Raw genomic sequence first — 16,561 nt, forward strand, 5'->3', positions numbered from 1 at the left:
CGGGAAAAGCTGACCACGACTCCATTTTGCTGATCCCTGCCTACAGACAGAAACTAAAACAAGAAGCTCCCACGTTGAGGTCTGTCCAACGCTGGTCCGACCAAGCTGATTCCACACTCCAAGACTGCTTCCATCACGTGGACTGGGACATGTTTCGTATTGCGTCAGGCAACAACATTGACAAATACACTGATTCGGTGTGCGAGTTCATTAGAACGTGCGTTGAAGATGTCGTTCCCATAGCAACGATTAAAACATTCCCTAACCAGAAACCGTGGATTGATGGCAGCATTCGCGTGAAACTGAAAGCGCGAACCACTGCTTTTAATCAGGGCAAGGTGTCTGGTAACATGACTGAATACAAACAATGCAGCTATTCCCTCCGCAAGGCTATCAAACAAGCTAAGTGTCAGTACAGAGACAAAGTAGAATCTCAATTCAACGGCTCAGACACAAGAGGTATGTGGCAGGGTCTACAGTCAATCACGGACTACAAGAAGAAAACCAGCCCAGTCACGGACCAGGATGTCTTGCTCCCAGGCAGACTAAATAACTTTTTTGCCCGCTTTGAGGACAATACAGTGCCACTGACACGGCCTGCAATGGAAACATGCGGTCTCTCCTTGACTGCAGCCGAGGTGAGTAAAACATTTAAACGTGTTAACCCTCGCAAGGCTGCAGGCCCAGACGGCATCCCCAGCCGCGCCCTCAGAGCATGCGCAGACCAGCTGGCTGGTGTGTTTATGGACATATTCAATCAATCCCACATGCTGTTCCCACATGCTTCAAGAGGGCCACCATTGTTCCTGTTCCCAAGAAAGCTAAGGTAACTGAGCTAAACGACTACCGCCCCGTAGCACTCACTTCCGTCATCATGAAGTGCTTTGAGAGACTAGTCAAGGACCATATCACCTCCACCCTACCTGACACCCTAGACCCACTCCAATTTGCTTACCGCCCAAATAGGTCCACAGACGACGCAATCTCAACCACACTGCACACTGCCCTAACCCATCTGGACAAGAGGAATACCTATGTGAGAATGCTGTTCATCGACTCCAGCTCGGCATTTAACAACATAGTACCCTCCAAGCTCGTCATCAAGCTCGAGACCCTGGGTCTTGACCCCGCCCTGTGCAACTGGGTACTGGGCTTCCTGACGGGCCGCCCCCAGGTGGCGAGGGTAGGTAACAACATCTCCTCCCCACTGATCCTCAACACTGGGGCCCCACAAGGGTGCGTTCTGAGCCCTCTCCTGTACTCCCTGTTCACCCACGACTGCACGGCAACGCACGCCTCCAACTCAATCATCAAGTTTGCGGACGACACAACAGTGGTAGCCTTGATTACCAACAACGACGAGACGGCCTACAGGGAGGAGGTGAGGGCCCTCGGAGTGTGGTGTCAGGACAATAACCTCACACTCAACGTCAACAAAACTAAGGAGATGATTGTGGACTTCAGGAAACAGCAGAGGGAACACCCCCCTATCCACATCGATGGAACAGTAGTGGAGAGGGTAGTAAGTTTTAAGTTCCTCGGCATACACATCACAGACAAACTAAATTGGTCCACTCACACAGACAGCATCGTGAAGAAGGCGCAGCAGCGCCTCTTCAACCTCAGGAGGCTGAAGAAATTCGGCTTGTCACCAAAAACACTCACAAACTTCTACAGATGCACAATCGAGAGCATCCTGGCGGGCTGTATCACCGCCTGGTACGGCAACTGCTCCGCCCACAACCGTAAGGCTCTCCAGAGGGTAGTGAGGTCTGCACAACGCATCACCGGGGGCAAACTACCTGCCCTCCAGGACACCTACACCACCCGATGTTACAGGAAGACCATAAAGATCATCAAGGACAACAACCACCCGAGCCACTGCCTGTTCACCCCGCTATCATCCAGAAGGCGAGGTCAGTACAGGTGCATCAAAGCTGGGACCGAGAGACTGAAAAACAGCTTCTATCTCAAGGCCATCAGACTGTTAAACAGCCACCACTAACATTGAGTGGCTGCTGCCAACACACTGACTCAACTCCAGCCACTTCAATAATGGGAATTGATGGGAAATGATGTAAAATATATCACTAGCCACTTTAAACAATGCTACCTAATAGAATGTTACTTACCCTACATTATTCATCTCATATGTATACGGATATACTGTACTCTATCATCTACTGCATCCTTATGTAATACATGTATCACTAGTCACTTTAACTATGCCACTTTGTTTACATACTCATCTCATATGTATATACTGTACTCGATACCATCTACTGTATCTTGCCTATGCTGCTCTGCACCATCACTCATTCATATCTTTATGTACATATTCTTTATCCAATTACACTGTGTATAAGATATTAGTTTTGGAAATGTTAGTTAGATTACTTGTTGGTTATTCCTGCATTGTCGGAACTGGAAGCACAAGTATTTCGCTACACTCACATTAACATCTGCTAACCACGTGTATGTGACAAATAAAATTTGATTTGATTTGATATATAATCAGTGACTAAACCTGTCAGGAAACACAACCCTATATAATCAGTGACTAAATCTGTCAGGAAACACAACCCTATATAATCAGTGACTAAATCTGTCAGGAAACACAACCCTATATAATCAGTGGCTAAATCTGTCAGGAAACACAACCCTATATAATCAGTGACTAAATCTGTCAGGAAACAAAAACCCTATGTAATCAGTGGCTAAATCTGTCAGAAAACACAACCCGATATAATCAGTGACTAAATCTGTCAGGAAACACAACCCTATATAATCAGTGGCTAAATCTGTCAGGAAACACAACCCTATATAATCAGTGGCTAAATCTGTCAGGAAACACAACCCTATATAATCAGTGGCTAAATCTGTCAGGAAACACAACCCTATATAATCAGTGGCTAAATCTGTCAGGAAACACAACCCTATATAATCAGTGGCTAAATCTGTCAGGAAACACAACCCTATATAATCAGTGGTAAATCTCAACGTTCTTCTTTACATTCCCATGTTTACAGTGTAAAGTAACAGTCCCTCTAGTGTCCTAACAGTGTCTCTCGTCTCTCTAGTGTTATAACAGGGTCTCTCTAGTGTCTCTAGTGTCATAACAGGGTCTCTCTAGTATCATAACAGGGTCTCTCTAGTGTCATAACAGGGTCTCTAGTATCATAACAGGGTCTCTCTAGTGTCTCTAGTATCATAACAGGGTCTCTAGTGTTATAACAGGGTCTCTCTCGTCTCTCTAGTGTTATAACAGGGTCTCTCTAGTGTCTCTAGTGTCATAACAGGGTCTCTAGTATCATAACAGGGTCTCTCTAGTGTCATAACAGGGTCTCTAGTATCATAACAGGGTCTCTCTAGTGTCATAACAGGGTCTCTCTAGTGTCATAACAGGGTCTCTCTAGTGTCATAACAGGGTCTCTGGTATCATAACAGGGTCTCTAGTGCCTCTAGTGTCATAACAGGGTCTCTGGTATCATAACAGGGTCTCTGGTATCATAACAGGGTCTCTAGTATCATAACAGGGTCTCTAGTGCCTCTAGTGTCATAACAGGGTCTCTCTAGTGTCTCTAGTATCATAACAGGGTCTCTATAGTCTCTAGTGTCATAACAGGGTCTCTAGTATCATAACAGGGTCTCTGGTATCATAACAGGGTCTCTAGTGCCTCTAGTGTCATAACAGGGTCTCTCTAGTGTCATAACAGGGTCTCTCTAGTATCATAACAGGGTCTCTCTAGTGTCATAACAGGGTCTCTCTAGTATCATAACAGGGTCTCTCTAGTGTCATAACAGGGTCTCTCTAGTGCCTCTAGTGTCATAACAGGGTCTCTCTAGTGTCTCTAGTGTCATAACAGGGTCTCTATAGTCTCTAGTGTCATAACAGGGTCTCTCTAGTGTCATAACAGGGTCTCTATAGTCTCTAGTATCATAACAGGGTCTCTATAGTCTCTAGTATCATAACAGGGTCTCTATAGTCTCTAGTATCATAACAGGGTCTCTCTAGTATCATAACAGGGTCTCTAGTATCATAACAGGGTCTCTATAGTCTCTAGTATCATAACAGGGTCTCTCTAGTGTCATAACAGGGTCTCTCTAGTATCATAACAGGGTCTCTAGTATCATAACAGGGTCTCTCTAGTGTCATAACAGGGTCTCTCGTATCATAACAGGGTCTCTAGTATCATAACAGGGTCTCTCTAGTATCATAACAGGGTCTCTAGTATCATAACAGGGTCTCTCTAGTGTCATAACAGGGTCTCTCTAGTATCATAACAGGGTCTCTCTAGTATCATAACAGGGTCTCTCTAGTGTCTCTAGTATCATAACAGGGTCTCTCTAGTGTCATAACAGGGTCTCTAGTATCATAACAGGGTCTCTCTAGTGTCATAACAGGGTCTCTCTAGTATCATAACAGGGTCTCTCTAGTATCATAACAGGGTCTCTCTAGTATCATAACAGGGTCTCTCTAGTGTCATAACAGGGTCTCTAGTATCATAACAGGGTCTCTCTAGTGTCATAACAGGGTCTCTCTAGTATCATAACAGGGTCTCTCTAGTATCATAACAGGGTCTCTCTAGTATCATAACAGGGTCTCTCTAGTATCATAACAGGGTCTCTCTAGTATCATAACAGGGTCTCTCTAGTGTCTCTAGTATCATAACAGGGTCTCTCTAGTGTCATAACAGGGTCTCTAGTATCATAACAGGGTCTCTCGTATCATAACAGGGTCTCTCTAGTATCATAACAGGGTCTCTAGTATCATAACAGGGTCTCTAGTATCATAACAGGGTCTCTCTAGTATCATAACAGGGTCTCTAGTATCATAACAGGGTCTCTATAGTCTCTAGTGTCATAACAGGGTCTCTCTAGTATCATAACAGGGTCTCTAGTATCATAACAGGGTCTCTAGTATCATAACAGGGTCTCTCTAGTATCATAACAGGGTCTCTCTAGTATCTCTAGTATCATAGCAGGGTCTCTCTAGTGTCTCTAGTATCATAACAGGGTCTCTCTAGTGTCATAACAGGGTCTCTAGTATCATAACAGGGTCTCTCTAGTATCATAACAGGGTCTCTAGTATCATAACAGGGTCTCTCTAGTATCATAACAGGGTCTCTCTAGTATCATAACAGGGTCTCTAGTATCATAACAGGGTCTCTAGTATCATAACAGGGTCTCTCTAGTATCATAACAGGGTCTCTAGTGTCATAACAGGGTCTCTCTAGTGTCATAACAGGGTCTCTCTAGTATCATAACAGGGTCTCTCTAGTGTCATAACAGGGTCTCTCTAGTGTCATAACAGGGTCTCTAGTATCATAACAGGGTCTCTAGTGTCATAACAGGGTCTCTCTAGTATCATAACAGGGTCTCTCTAGTATCATAACAGGGTCTCTCTAGTATCATAACAGGGTCTCTAGTATCATAACAGGGTCTCTCTAGTGCCTCTAGTGTCATAACAGGGTCTCTATAGTCTCTAGTATCATAACAGGGTCTCTCTAGTGTCATAACAGGGTCTCTCTAGTATCATAACAGGGTCTCTCTAGTGCCTCTAGTGTCATAACAGGGTCTCTATAGTCTCTAGTATCATAACAGGGTCTCTCTAGTGTCTCTAGTATCATAACAGGGTCTCTCTAGTGTCATAACAGGGTCTCTAGTATCATAACAGGGTCTCTCTAGTGCCTCTAGTGTCATAACAGGGTCTCTATAGTCTCTAGTATCATAACAGGGTCTCTCTAGTATCATAACAGGGTCTCTCTAGTATCATAACAGGGTCTCTATAGTCTCTAGTGTCATAACAGGGTCTCTATAGTCTCTAGTATCATAACAGGGTCTCTAGTATCATAACAGGGTCTCTCTAGTGCCTCTAGTGTCATAACAGGGTCTCTATAGTCTCTAGTGTCATAACAGGGTCTCTCTAGTATCATAACAGGGTCTCTATAGTCTCTAGTATCATAACAGGGTCTCTATAGTCTCTAGTATCATAACAGGGTCTCTATAGTCTCTAGTATCATAACAGGGTCTCTCTAGTGTCATAACAGGGTCTCTAGTATCATAACAGGGTCTCTAGTATCATAACAGGGTCTCTCTAGTGTCATAACAGGGTCTCTAGTATCATAACAGGGTCTCTCTAGTATCATAACAGGGTCTCTAGTATCATAACAGGGTCTCTAGTGTCATAACAGGGTCTCTCTAGTGTCATAACAGGGTCTCTCTAGTGTCATAACAGGGTCTCTCTAGTGTCATAACAGGGTCTCTCTAGTATCATAACAGGGTCTCTCTAGTGTCATAACAGGGTCTCTCTAGTGTCATAACAGGGTCTCTAGTATCATAACAGGGTCTCTCTAGTATCATAACAGGGTCTCTAGTATCATAACAGGGTCTCTCTAGTATCATAACAGGGTCTCTGGTATCATAACAGGGTCTCTAGTGCCTCTAGTGTCATAACAGGGTCTCTCTAGTATCATAACAGGGTCTCTCTAGTATCATAACAGGGTCTCTAGTATCATAACAGGGTCTCTAGTATCATAACAGGGTCTCTCTAGTATCATAACAGGGTCTCTAGTATCATAACAGGGTCTCTAGTATCATAACAGGGTCTCTCTAGTGCCTCTAGTGTCATAACAGGGTCTCTAGTATCATAACAGGGTCTCTAGTATCATAACAGGGTCTCTCTAGTATCATAACAGGGTCTCTCTAGTGTCATAACAGGGTCTCTCTAGTATCATAACAGGGTCTCTCTAGTGTCATAACAGGGTCTCTAGTATCATAACAGGGTCTCTATAGTCTCTAGTATCATAACAGGGTCTCTATAGTCATAACAGGGTCTCTCTAGTGTCATAACAGGGTCTCTCTAGTGTCATAACAGGGTCTCTCTAGTGTCATAACAGGGTCTCTCTAGTGTCTCTAGTGTCATAACAGGGTCTCTCTAGTGTCATAACAGGGTCTCTCTAGTGTCATAACAGGGTCTCTAGTATCATAACACGGTCTCTCTAGTGTCATAACAGGGTCTCTCTAGTGTCTCTAGTGTCATAACAGGGTCTCTCTAGTGTCATAACAGGGTCTCTAGTGTCATAACAGGGTCTCTAGTATCATAACAGGGTCTCTAGTATCATAACAGGGTCTCTCTAGTGTCTCTAGTGTCATAACAGGGTCTCTCTAGTGTCATAGCAGGGTCTCTCTAGTGTCTCTAGTGTCATAACAGGGTCTCTCTAGTGTCATAACAGGGTCTCTCTAGTGTCATAACAGGGTCTCTAGTATCATAACAGGGTCTCTAGTATCATAACAGGGTCTCTCTAGTGTCATAACAGGGTCTCTCTAGTTTCTCTAGTGTCATAACAGGGACACTCTAGTGTCATAGCAGTATCCCTCTAGTGTAATAACAGTGTAGTGTACTAGTGTATTCTGCAGTACCACGTCGTGAGCCATGGGAGCGCTGCTGCTGTCCTCTACTCCATTCTCTCCTTCTCTCTGGTACGAATCACTGGTCCCATCTAAAACAACAACAACACTGTTACACTGGACACTGCTACTGGGGGTGGCTGTGTGTGTGTGTGCGTGTGCGCGTCTCACCCTCGGACAGACAGAAGGACGCTCCATCGTTTAGGTTGTCTCCCAACTCTGGTGTTCCAAGCCCCTCCCCATCGGAACTCAGCGCAGAGGGAGACTCCTCCCCTTCCTGTGATGTCAGGAACACGGCCGGCCCACATTTAGGGGACGGGATCTCGATGCCCATCAGACGGAACTTCCTCCTCCGGTTCCCGATCCACGTCTGTCAAACAAATACATAGCCCAACATATAATATACTGTTAAGATCCACGTCTGTCAAACAAACACATAGCCCAACATATAATATACTGTTAAGATCCACGTCTGTCAAACAAACACATAGCCCAACATATAATATACTGTTAAGATCCACGTCTGTCAAACAAACACATAGCCCAACATATAATATACTGTTAAGATCCACGTCTGTCAAACAAATACATAGCCCAACATATAATATACTGTTAAGATCCACGTCTGTCAAACAAATACATAGCCCAACATATAATATACTGTTAAGATCCACGTCTGTCAAACAAACACATAGCCCAACATATAATATACTGTTAAGATCCACGTCTGTCAAACAAATACATAGCCCAACATATAATATACTGTTAAGATCCACGTCTGTCAAACAAACACATAGCCCAACATATAATATACTGTTAAGATCCACGTCTGTCAAACAAATACATAGCCCAACATATAATATACTGTTAAGATCCACGTCTGTCAAACAAATACATAGCCCAACATATAATATACTGTTAAGATCCACGTCTGTCAAACAAACACATAGCCCAACATATAATATACTGTTAAGATCCACGTCTGTCAAACAAATACATAGCCCAACATATAATATACTGTTAAGATCCACGTCTGTCAAACAAACACATAGCCCAACATATAATATACTGTTAAGATCCACGTCTGTCAAACAAACACATAGCCCAACATATAATATACTGTTAAGATCCACGTCTGTCAAACAAACACATAGCCCAACATATAATATACTGTTAAGATCCACGTCTGTCAAACAAACACATAGCCCAACATATAATATACTGTTAAGATCCACGTCTGTCAAACAAACACATAGCCCAACATATAATATACTGTTAAGATCCACGTCTGTCAAACAAATACATAGCCCAACATATAATATACTGTTAAGATCCACGTCTGTCAAACAAATACATAGCCCAACATATAATATACTGTTAAGATCCACGTCTGTCAAACAAATACATAGCCCAACATATAATATACTGTTAAGATCCACGTCTGTCAAACAAATACATAGCCCAACATATAATATACTGTTAAGATCCACGTCTGTCAAACAAATACATAGCCCAACATATAATATACTGTTAAGATCCACGTCTGTCAAACAAATACATAGCCCAAAATATAATATACTGTTAAGATCCACGTCTGTCAAACAAATACATAGCCCAACATATAATATACTGTTAAGATCCACGTCTGTCAAACAAACACATAGCCCAACATATAATATACTGTTAAGATCCACGTCTGTCCAACAAACACATAGCCCAACATATAATATACTGTTAAGATCCACGTCTGTCAAACAAATACATAGCCCAACATATAATATACTGTTAAGATCCACGTCTGTCAAACAAATACATAGCCCAACATATAATATACTGTTAAGATCCACGTCTGTCAAACAAATACATAGCCCAACATATAATATACTGTTAAGATCCACGTCTGTCAAACAAATACATAGCCCAACATATAATATACTGTTAAGATCCACGTCTGTCAAACAAACACATAGCCCAACATATAATATACTGTTAAGATCCACGTCTGTCAAACAAATACATAGCCCAACATATAATATACTGTTAAGATCCACGTCTGTCAAACAAACACATAGCCCAACATATAATATACTGTTAAGATCCACGTCTGTCCAACAAACACATAGCCCAACATATAATATACTGTTAAGATCCACGTCTGTCAAACAAATACATAGCCCAACATATAATATACTGTTAAGATCCACGTCTGTCAAACAAACACATAGCCCAACATATAATATACTGTTAAGATCCACGTCTGTCAAACAAACACATAGCCCAACATATAATATACTGTTAAGATCCACGTCTGTCAAACAAACACATAGCCCAACATATAATATACTGTTAAGATCCACGTCTGTCAAACAAACACATAGCCCAACATATAATATACTGTTAAGATCCACGTCTGTCAAACAAACACATAGCCCAACATATAATATACTGTTAAGATCCACGTCTGTCAAACAAATACATAGCCCAACATATAATATACTGTTAAGATCCACGTCTGTCAAACAAATACATAGCCCAACATATAATATACTGTTAAGATCCACGTCTGTCAAACAAATACATAGCCCAACATATAATATACTGTTAAGATCCACGTCTGTCAAACAAATACATAGCCCAACATATAATATACTGTTAAGATCCACGTCTGTCAAACAAATACATAGCCCAACATATAATATACTGTTAAGATCCACGTCTGTCAAACAAACACATAGCCCAACATATAATATACTGTTAAGATCCACGTCTGTCAAACAAATACATAGCCCAACATATAATATACTGTTAAGATCCACGTCTGTCAAACAAACACATAGCCCAACATATAATATACTGTTAAGATCCACGTCTGTCAAACAAATACATAGCCCAACATATAATATACTGTTAAGATCCACGTCTGTCAAACAAATACATAGCCCAACATATAATATACTGTTAAGATCCACGTCTGTCAAACAAACACATAGCCCAACATATAATATACTGTTAAGATCCACGTCTGTCAAACAAATACATAGCCCAACATATAATATACTGTTAAGATCCACGTCTGTCAAACAAACACATAGCCCAACATATAATATACTGTTAAGATCCACGTCTGTCAAACAAACACATAGCCCAACATATAATATACTGTTAAGATCCACGTCTGTCAAACAAACACATAGCCCAACATATAATATACTGTTAAGATCCACGTCTGTCAAACAAACACATAGCCCAACATATAATATACTGTTAAGATCCACGTCTGTCAAACAAACACATAGCCCAACATATAATATACTGTTAAGATCCACGTCTGTCAAACAAATACATAGCCCAACATATAATATACTGTTAAGATCCACGTCTGTCAAACAAATACATAGCCCAACATATAATATACTGTTAAGATCCACGTCTGTCAAACAAATACATAGCCCAACATATAATATACTGTTAAGATCCACGTCTGTCAAACAAATACATAGCCCAACATATAATATACTGTTAAGATCCACGTCTGTCAAACAAATACATAGCCCAACATATAATATACTGTTAAGATCCACGTCTGTCAAACAAATACATAGCCCAAAATATAATATACTGTTAAGATCCACGTCTGTCAAACAAATACATAGCCCAACATATAATATACTGTTAAGATCCACGTCTGTCAAACAAACACATAGCCCAACATATAATATACTGTTAAGATCCACGTCTGTCCAACAAACACATAGCCCAACATATAATATACTGTTAAGATCCACGTCTGTCAAACAAATACATAGCCCAAAATATAATATACTGTTAAGATCCACGTCTGTCAAACAAATACATAGCCCAACATATAATATACTGTTAAGATCCACGTCTGTCAAACAAATACATAGCCCAAAATATAATATACTGTTAAGATCCACGTCTGTCAAACAAATACATAGCCCAACATATAATATACTGTTAAGATCCACGTCTGTCAAACAAACACATAGCCCAACATATAATATACTGTTAAGATCCACGTCTGTCCAACAAACACATAGCCCAACATATAATATACTGTTAAGATCCACGTCTGTCAAACAAATACATAGCCCAAAATATAATATACTGTTAAGATCCACGTCTGTCAAACAAATACATAGCCCAACATATAATATACTGTTAAGATCCACGTCTGTCAAACAAATACATCACTTTAAAAAATGAAGGACAGCCACACACTCTAGGAGCTCAGATGCAAAAATATTTACAGTTGAAGTGGGAAGTTTACATACACAGCCAAATACATTTAAAGTCAGTTTCTCACAATTCCTGACATTTAATTGGTAAAAATTCCCTGTCTTAGGTCAGTTACATCACCACTTTATTTAAATAATGTGAAATGTCAGAATAATAGTAGAGAGAATGATTTATTTCAGCTTTTATTATATTCATCACATTCCCAGCGGGTCAGAAGTTAATATACAAAAGTTGAGAATGACACAAATATTAATTTTCACAAGGTCTGCTGCCTCAGTTTGAATGATAGCAATTTGCATATACTCCAGAATGTTATGAAGAGTGATCAGATGATTTGAAATTTATTGCAAAGTCCCTAATAGCCGTGCAAATGAACTGAATCCCCAAAAATGTTTCCACTACATTTCAGCCCTGCCACAAAAGGACCAGCTAACATCATGTCAGTGATTCTCTCGTTAACACAGGTGTGAGTGCTGACGAGGACAAGGCTAGAGATCACTCTGTCATGCTGACTGAGTTTGAATAACAGACTGGAAGCTTCAAAAGGAGGGTGGTGCTTGGAATCATTGTTCTTCCTCTGTCAACCATGGTTACCTGCAAGGAAACACGTACTGTCATCATTGCTTTGCACAAAAGGGCTTCACAGGCAAGGATATTGCTGCCAGTAATATTGCAACTAAATCAACAATTTATCGGATCATCAAGAACTTCAAGGAGAGTGGTTCAATTGTTGTGAAGAAGGCTTCAGGGTGCCCAAGAAAGTCCAGCAAGCGCCAGGACCATCTCCTAAAGTTGATTCAGCTGTGGGATCGTGGCACCACCAGTACAGAGCTTGCTCAGGAATGACAGCAGGCAGGTGTGAGTGTATCTGCATGCACAGTGAGGTGAAGACTTTTGAAGGAGGGCCTTCTCTCCAGGAAAAACATCTGGGACAGACTGATATTCTGCAAAAGGTACAGGGATTGGACTGCTAAGGACTGGGGTAAAGTCATTTTCTCTGAATCCCCTTTCCGATTGTTTGGGGCATCTGGAAAAAAGCTTGTTGGAGAAGACAAGGTGAGCTCTACCATCAGTCCTGTGTCATGCCAACAGTAAAGCATCCTGAGACCATTCATGTGTGGGGTTGCTTATCAGCCAAGGGAGTGGGCTCACTCACAATTTTGCCTAAGAACACAGCCATGTATAACGAATGGTACCAACACATCCTCCGAGAGCAACTTCTCCCAACCATCCAGGAACAGTTTGGTGACAAACAATGCCTTTTCCAGCATGATGGAGCACCTTGCCATAAGGCAAAAGTGATAACTCAGTGGCTCTAGGGAACATAACATCGATATTTTGGGTCCATGGCAAGGAAACTCCCCAGGCCTTAATCCCATTGAGAACTTGTGGTCAATCCTCAAGAGGTGGATGGACAAACAAAAACCAACAAATTCTAACAAACTCCAAGCATTGATTATGCAAGAATGGGCTGCCATCAGTCAGGATGTGGCCCAGAAGTTAATTGACAGGATGCCAGGGCGGATTGCAGAGGTCTTGATAAAGAAGGGTCAACACTGCAGATATTGACTCTTTGCATCAACTTCATGTAATTGTTAATAAAAGCCTTTGACACTTATGAAATGCTTGTAATTATACTTCAGTATCCATAGTAACATCTGACAAAAATATCTAACGACACTGAAGCAGCAAACTTGTGGAAATTAATATTTGTGTCATTCTCAAAATGTTTGACCAGGACTGTACATGCAATTAGTATTTGGTAGCATTGCCTTTAAATTGTTTAACTTGGGTCAAACGTTTCTGGGAGGCTTCCACAAGCTTCCCACAATAAGTTGGGTGAATTTTGGCCCATTCCTCCTGACAGAGCTGGTGTAACTGAGTCAGGTTTGTAGGCCTCCATGCTCGCACACACTTTTTCAGTTCTTCCCAAAAATGTTCTATAGGATTGAGGTCAGGGCTTTGTGATGGCCACTCCAATACATTGACTTGTCCTTAAGCCATTTTGTCACAACTTTGGAAGTATGCTTGGGGTCATTGTCCATTTGGAAGACCCGTTTGAGACCAAGCTTTAACTTCCTGATTGGTGACTTGAGATGTTGCTTCAATATATCCACAAAAATTCTCTTTCCTCATGATGCCATTTATTTTGTGAAGTGCACCAGTCCCTCCTGCAGCAAAGCACCCCCACAACATCATGCTGCCTCCCCCCCGTGCTGCCCCACGGTTGAGATGGTGATCTTCAGCTTGCAAGCCTCCCCATTTTTCCTCCAAACATAACGATGGTCATTATGGCCAAACAGTTCTATTTTTGTTTCATCAGACCAAAGGACATTTCTCCAAAAAGTACGATCTTTGTCCCCATGTACAGTTGCAGTTGCAAACCGTAGTCTGGCTTTTTTATGGCGGTTTTGGAGCAGTGGCTTCTTCCTTGCTGAGTGGCCTTTCAGGTTATGTCGATATAGGACTCGTTTTACTGTGGATATAGATACTTTTGTACCTGTTTCCTCCAGCATCTTCACACCAGAGTACGTTCATCTCCAGGAGATAGAACGCGTCTCTTTCCTGAGCGGTATGACGGCTGTGTGGTCCCATGATGTTTATACTTGCGTACGAACGTGGTATCTTCAGGCATGTGGATTGCTCCCAAGGATGAACCAGATGTGTGGAGGTCTACAATTTTTATTCTGAGGTCTTGGCTGATTTCTTTGGATTTTCCCATGATGTCAAGCAAAGAGGCACTGTGTTTGAAGGTAGGCCTTGAAATACATCCACAGGTACACCTCCAATTGACACAAATTATGTCAATCAGCCTATCAGAAGCTTCTAAAGCCATGACATTTTCTGGAATTTTCCAAGCTGTTTAAAGGCACAGTCAACTTAGTGTATGTAAACTTTTGACCCACTGGAATTGTGATACAGGGAATTACAAGTGAAATAATCTGTCTGTAAACAATTTTAGTAAAACTTACTTGTGCACAAAGTAGATGTCCTTACCAAAACTATAGTTTGTTCACAAGAAATTTGTGGAGTGGTTGAAAAACGAGTTTTAATGACTCCAACCTCAGTGTATGTAAACTCCCCACTGTAGGTCCAACACGTCATCAGGGTATAATGACAAACACTGTGGGGTGACTCATTATATCGTGTCAAAGGACACACAGGTGTCTGTAATCATGGCCGGGTGTGGCCTGATATCATTGGTTTATTCTCATATATTAAATATTAAAATAGCATACAAAAAAACAAATGGATTGCGTAGGATCATAGATCAATTTGGCTGCATAAGCAGACAGACATTTATAATAGCAAAATCACAATAATCACAAGAATGGCTTCAGATCAAAGTCTACGTTGAGACCGAAGGGGTCTTTAAATTAAAGATCCAGGCAGCCTCTCGTTTTAACAATACATTGTCGAGGTCACCACCGTCTGTCGAAACATTGGACATAAATATTTTTGTATCTGAGCTCCTAGAGAGTGTGCGGCTCTCCTTTATTTTTCAAGTGTTCCACTCCTCTAGCCAGCACCTCGCCTAAATAGGCGTGCGTTTCTTTCGCCTCTAAATCAAACACATCACAAAATATAATATACGGTTAAGATCCACATCTGTCAATCAAACACAACTAATGTTAATACTGTACAACACTCAAAGGGAGTGTGTGATTGGCTGATACAGCTGAGAGGAAGCCTCTGATTGGTTGCTACCTTGACTATCTCAGTGTCTACGTTGAGCTGATTGGCTGCTGCGTTGATCTTCTCTCTGCAGACAGAACCCAGACTGGTCATCCCTCTGTCCCAGTACCGCTTCAACTGGCCCAGGTCCACATCACTGAACTGGGTCCTGTCCTGTAGCTACACACACATTATGCATTATAGACACATGAAAGATTATGGAACAGTATAGATGGTCTGATGGTGACAGTGCTCTAATCTCCTAAAGACTGCTAGATGAAGACTTACAGTTCTCTTCCTGGAGTTACTGATGAGCCACGGAGCAGAGGGACTGACTGGAACCTAGACAGGGGAGGAGACGAGAGGAGAGGAGGATAGAGGAGACGAGAAGAGGAAAGAGCAGGAGAGGGGAGGAGACAAGAGGTGGAAAGAAGAGAAGAGGAAAGAGGAGGAGAGGCAACAAGAAGTATAAAAAGGAGAGGAGGAGAGTTACTGATGAGCAATGGAAAGGCTGACTGGAACCTAGATAACAGGAGAGGACTGCATGTACAGAACAGTAGTAAACCTTCAGTTTAAAATTATTCAAATCCCCTACATGTATGCTGGGTTATGCAATAGGTGAGATCTGTAGGGTTGTAGTAACTGGGTAGCAGTAGTAGTAGTAACAGTAACCCCTACCTGTATACTAGGGGAGGTCTGTAGTGTTGTAGTAACTGGGTAGTAGTAGTAGTAGTAGTAGTAGTAACAGTAACCCCTACCTGTATACTAGGGGAGGTCTGTAGTGTTGTAGTAACTGGGTAGTAGTAGTAGTAGTAGTAGTAGTAGTAGTAGTAACAGTAACCCCTACCTGTATACTAGGGGAGGTCTGTAGTGTTGTAGTAACTGGGTAGTAGTAGTAGTAGTAGTAGTAGTAGTAGTAACAGTAACCCCTACCTGTATACTAGGGGAGGTCTGTAGTGTTGTAGTAACTGGGTAGTAGTAGTAGTAGTAGTAGTAGTAACAGTAACCCCTACCTGTATACTAGGGGAGGTCTGTAGTGTTGTAGTAACTGGGTAGTAGTAGTAGTAGTAGTAGTAGTAGTAACAGTAATCCCTACCTGTATACTAGGGGAGGTCTGTAGTGTTGTAGTAACTGGGTAGTAGTAGTAACAGTAACCCCTACCTGTATACTAGGGGAGGTCTGTAGTGTTGTAGTAACTGGGTAGTAGTAGTAGTAG

At 41.7% G+C, this 16,561-nt stretch overlaps 1 protein-coding gene across 2 annotated transcripts in view; it reads right to left on the reverse strand.

Annotated features, from left to right (window-relative positions):
• The window catches only part of hdx (highly divergent homeobox), a 40,331-nt gene that overhangs the window by 1,546 nt on the left and 22,224 nt on the right, over nt 1-16,561 (reverse strand). For both annotated transcript variants that reach the window (XM_064973050.1, XM_064973049.1), the window contains exons 5-8: nt 15,634-15,687; nt 15,379-15,525; nt 7,582-7,780; nt 7,423-7,502 (exon numbers count right to left, since the gene is read on the reverse strand). In XM_064973050.1, the coding sequence (XP_064829122.1) occupies nt 7,423-7,502; nt 7,582-7,780; nt 15,379-15,525; nt 15,634-15,687 (480 nt within the window). The remainder of the gene's footprint in view (nt 1-7,422; nt 7,503-7,581; nt 7,781-15,378; nt 15,526-15,633; nt 15,688-16,561) is intronic.

This window comes from Oncorhynchus masou, chromosome 9, assembly GCF_036934945.1.
Source record: "Oncorhynchus masou masou isolate Uvic2021 chromosome 9, UVic_Omas_1.1, whole genome shotgun sequence".
Taxonomy (NCBI): Eukaryota; Metazoa; Chordata; class Actinopteri; order Salmoniformes; family Salmonidae; genus Oncorhynchus; species Oncorhynchus masou.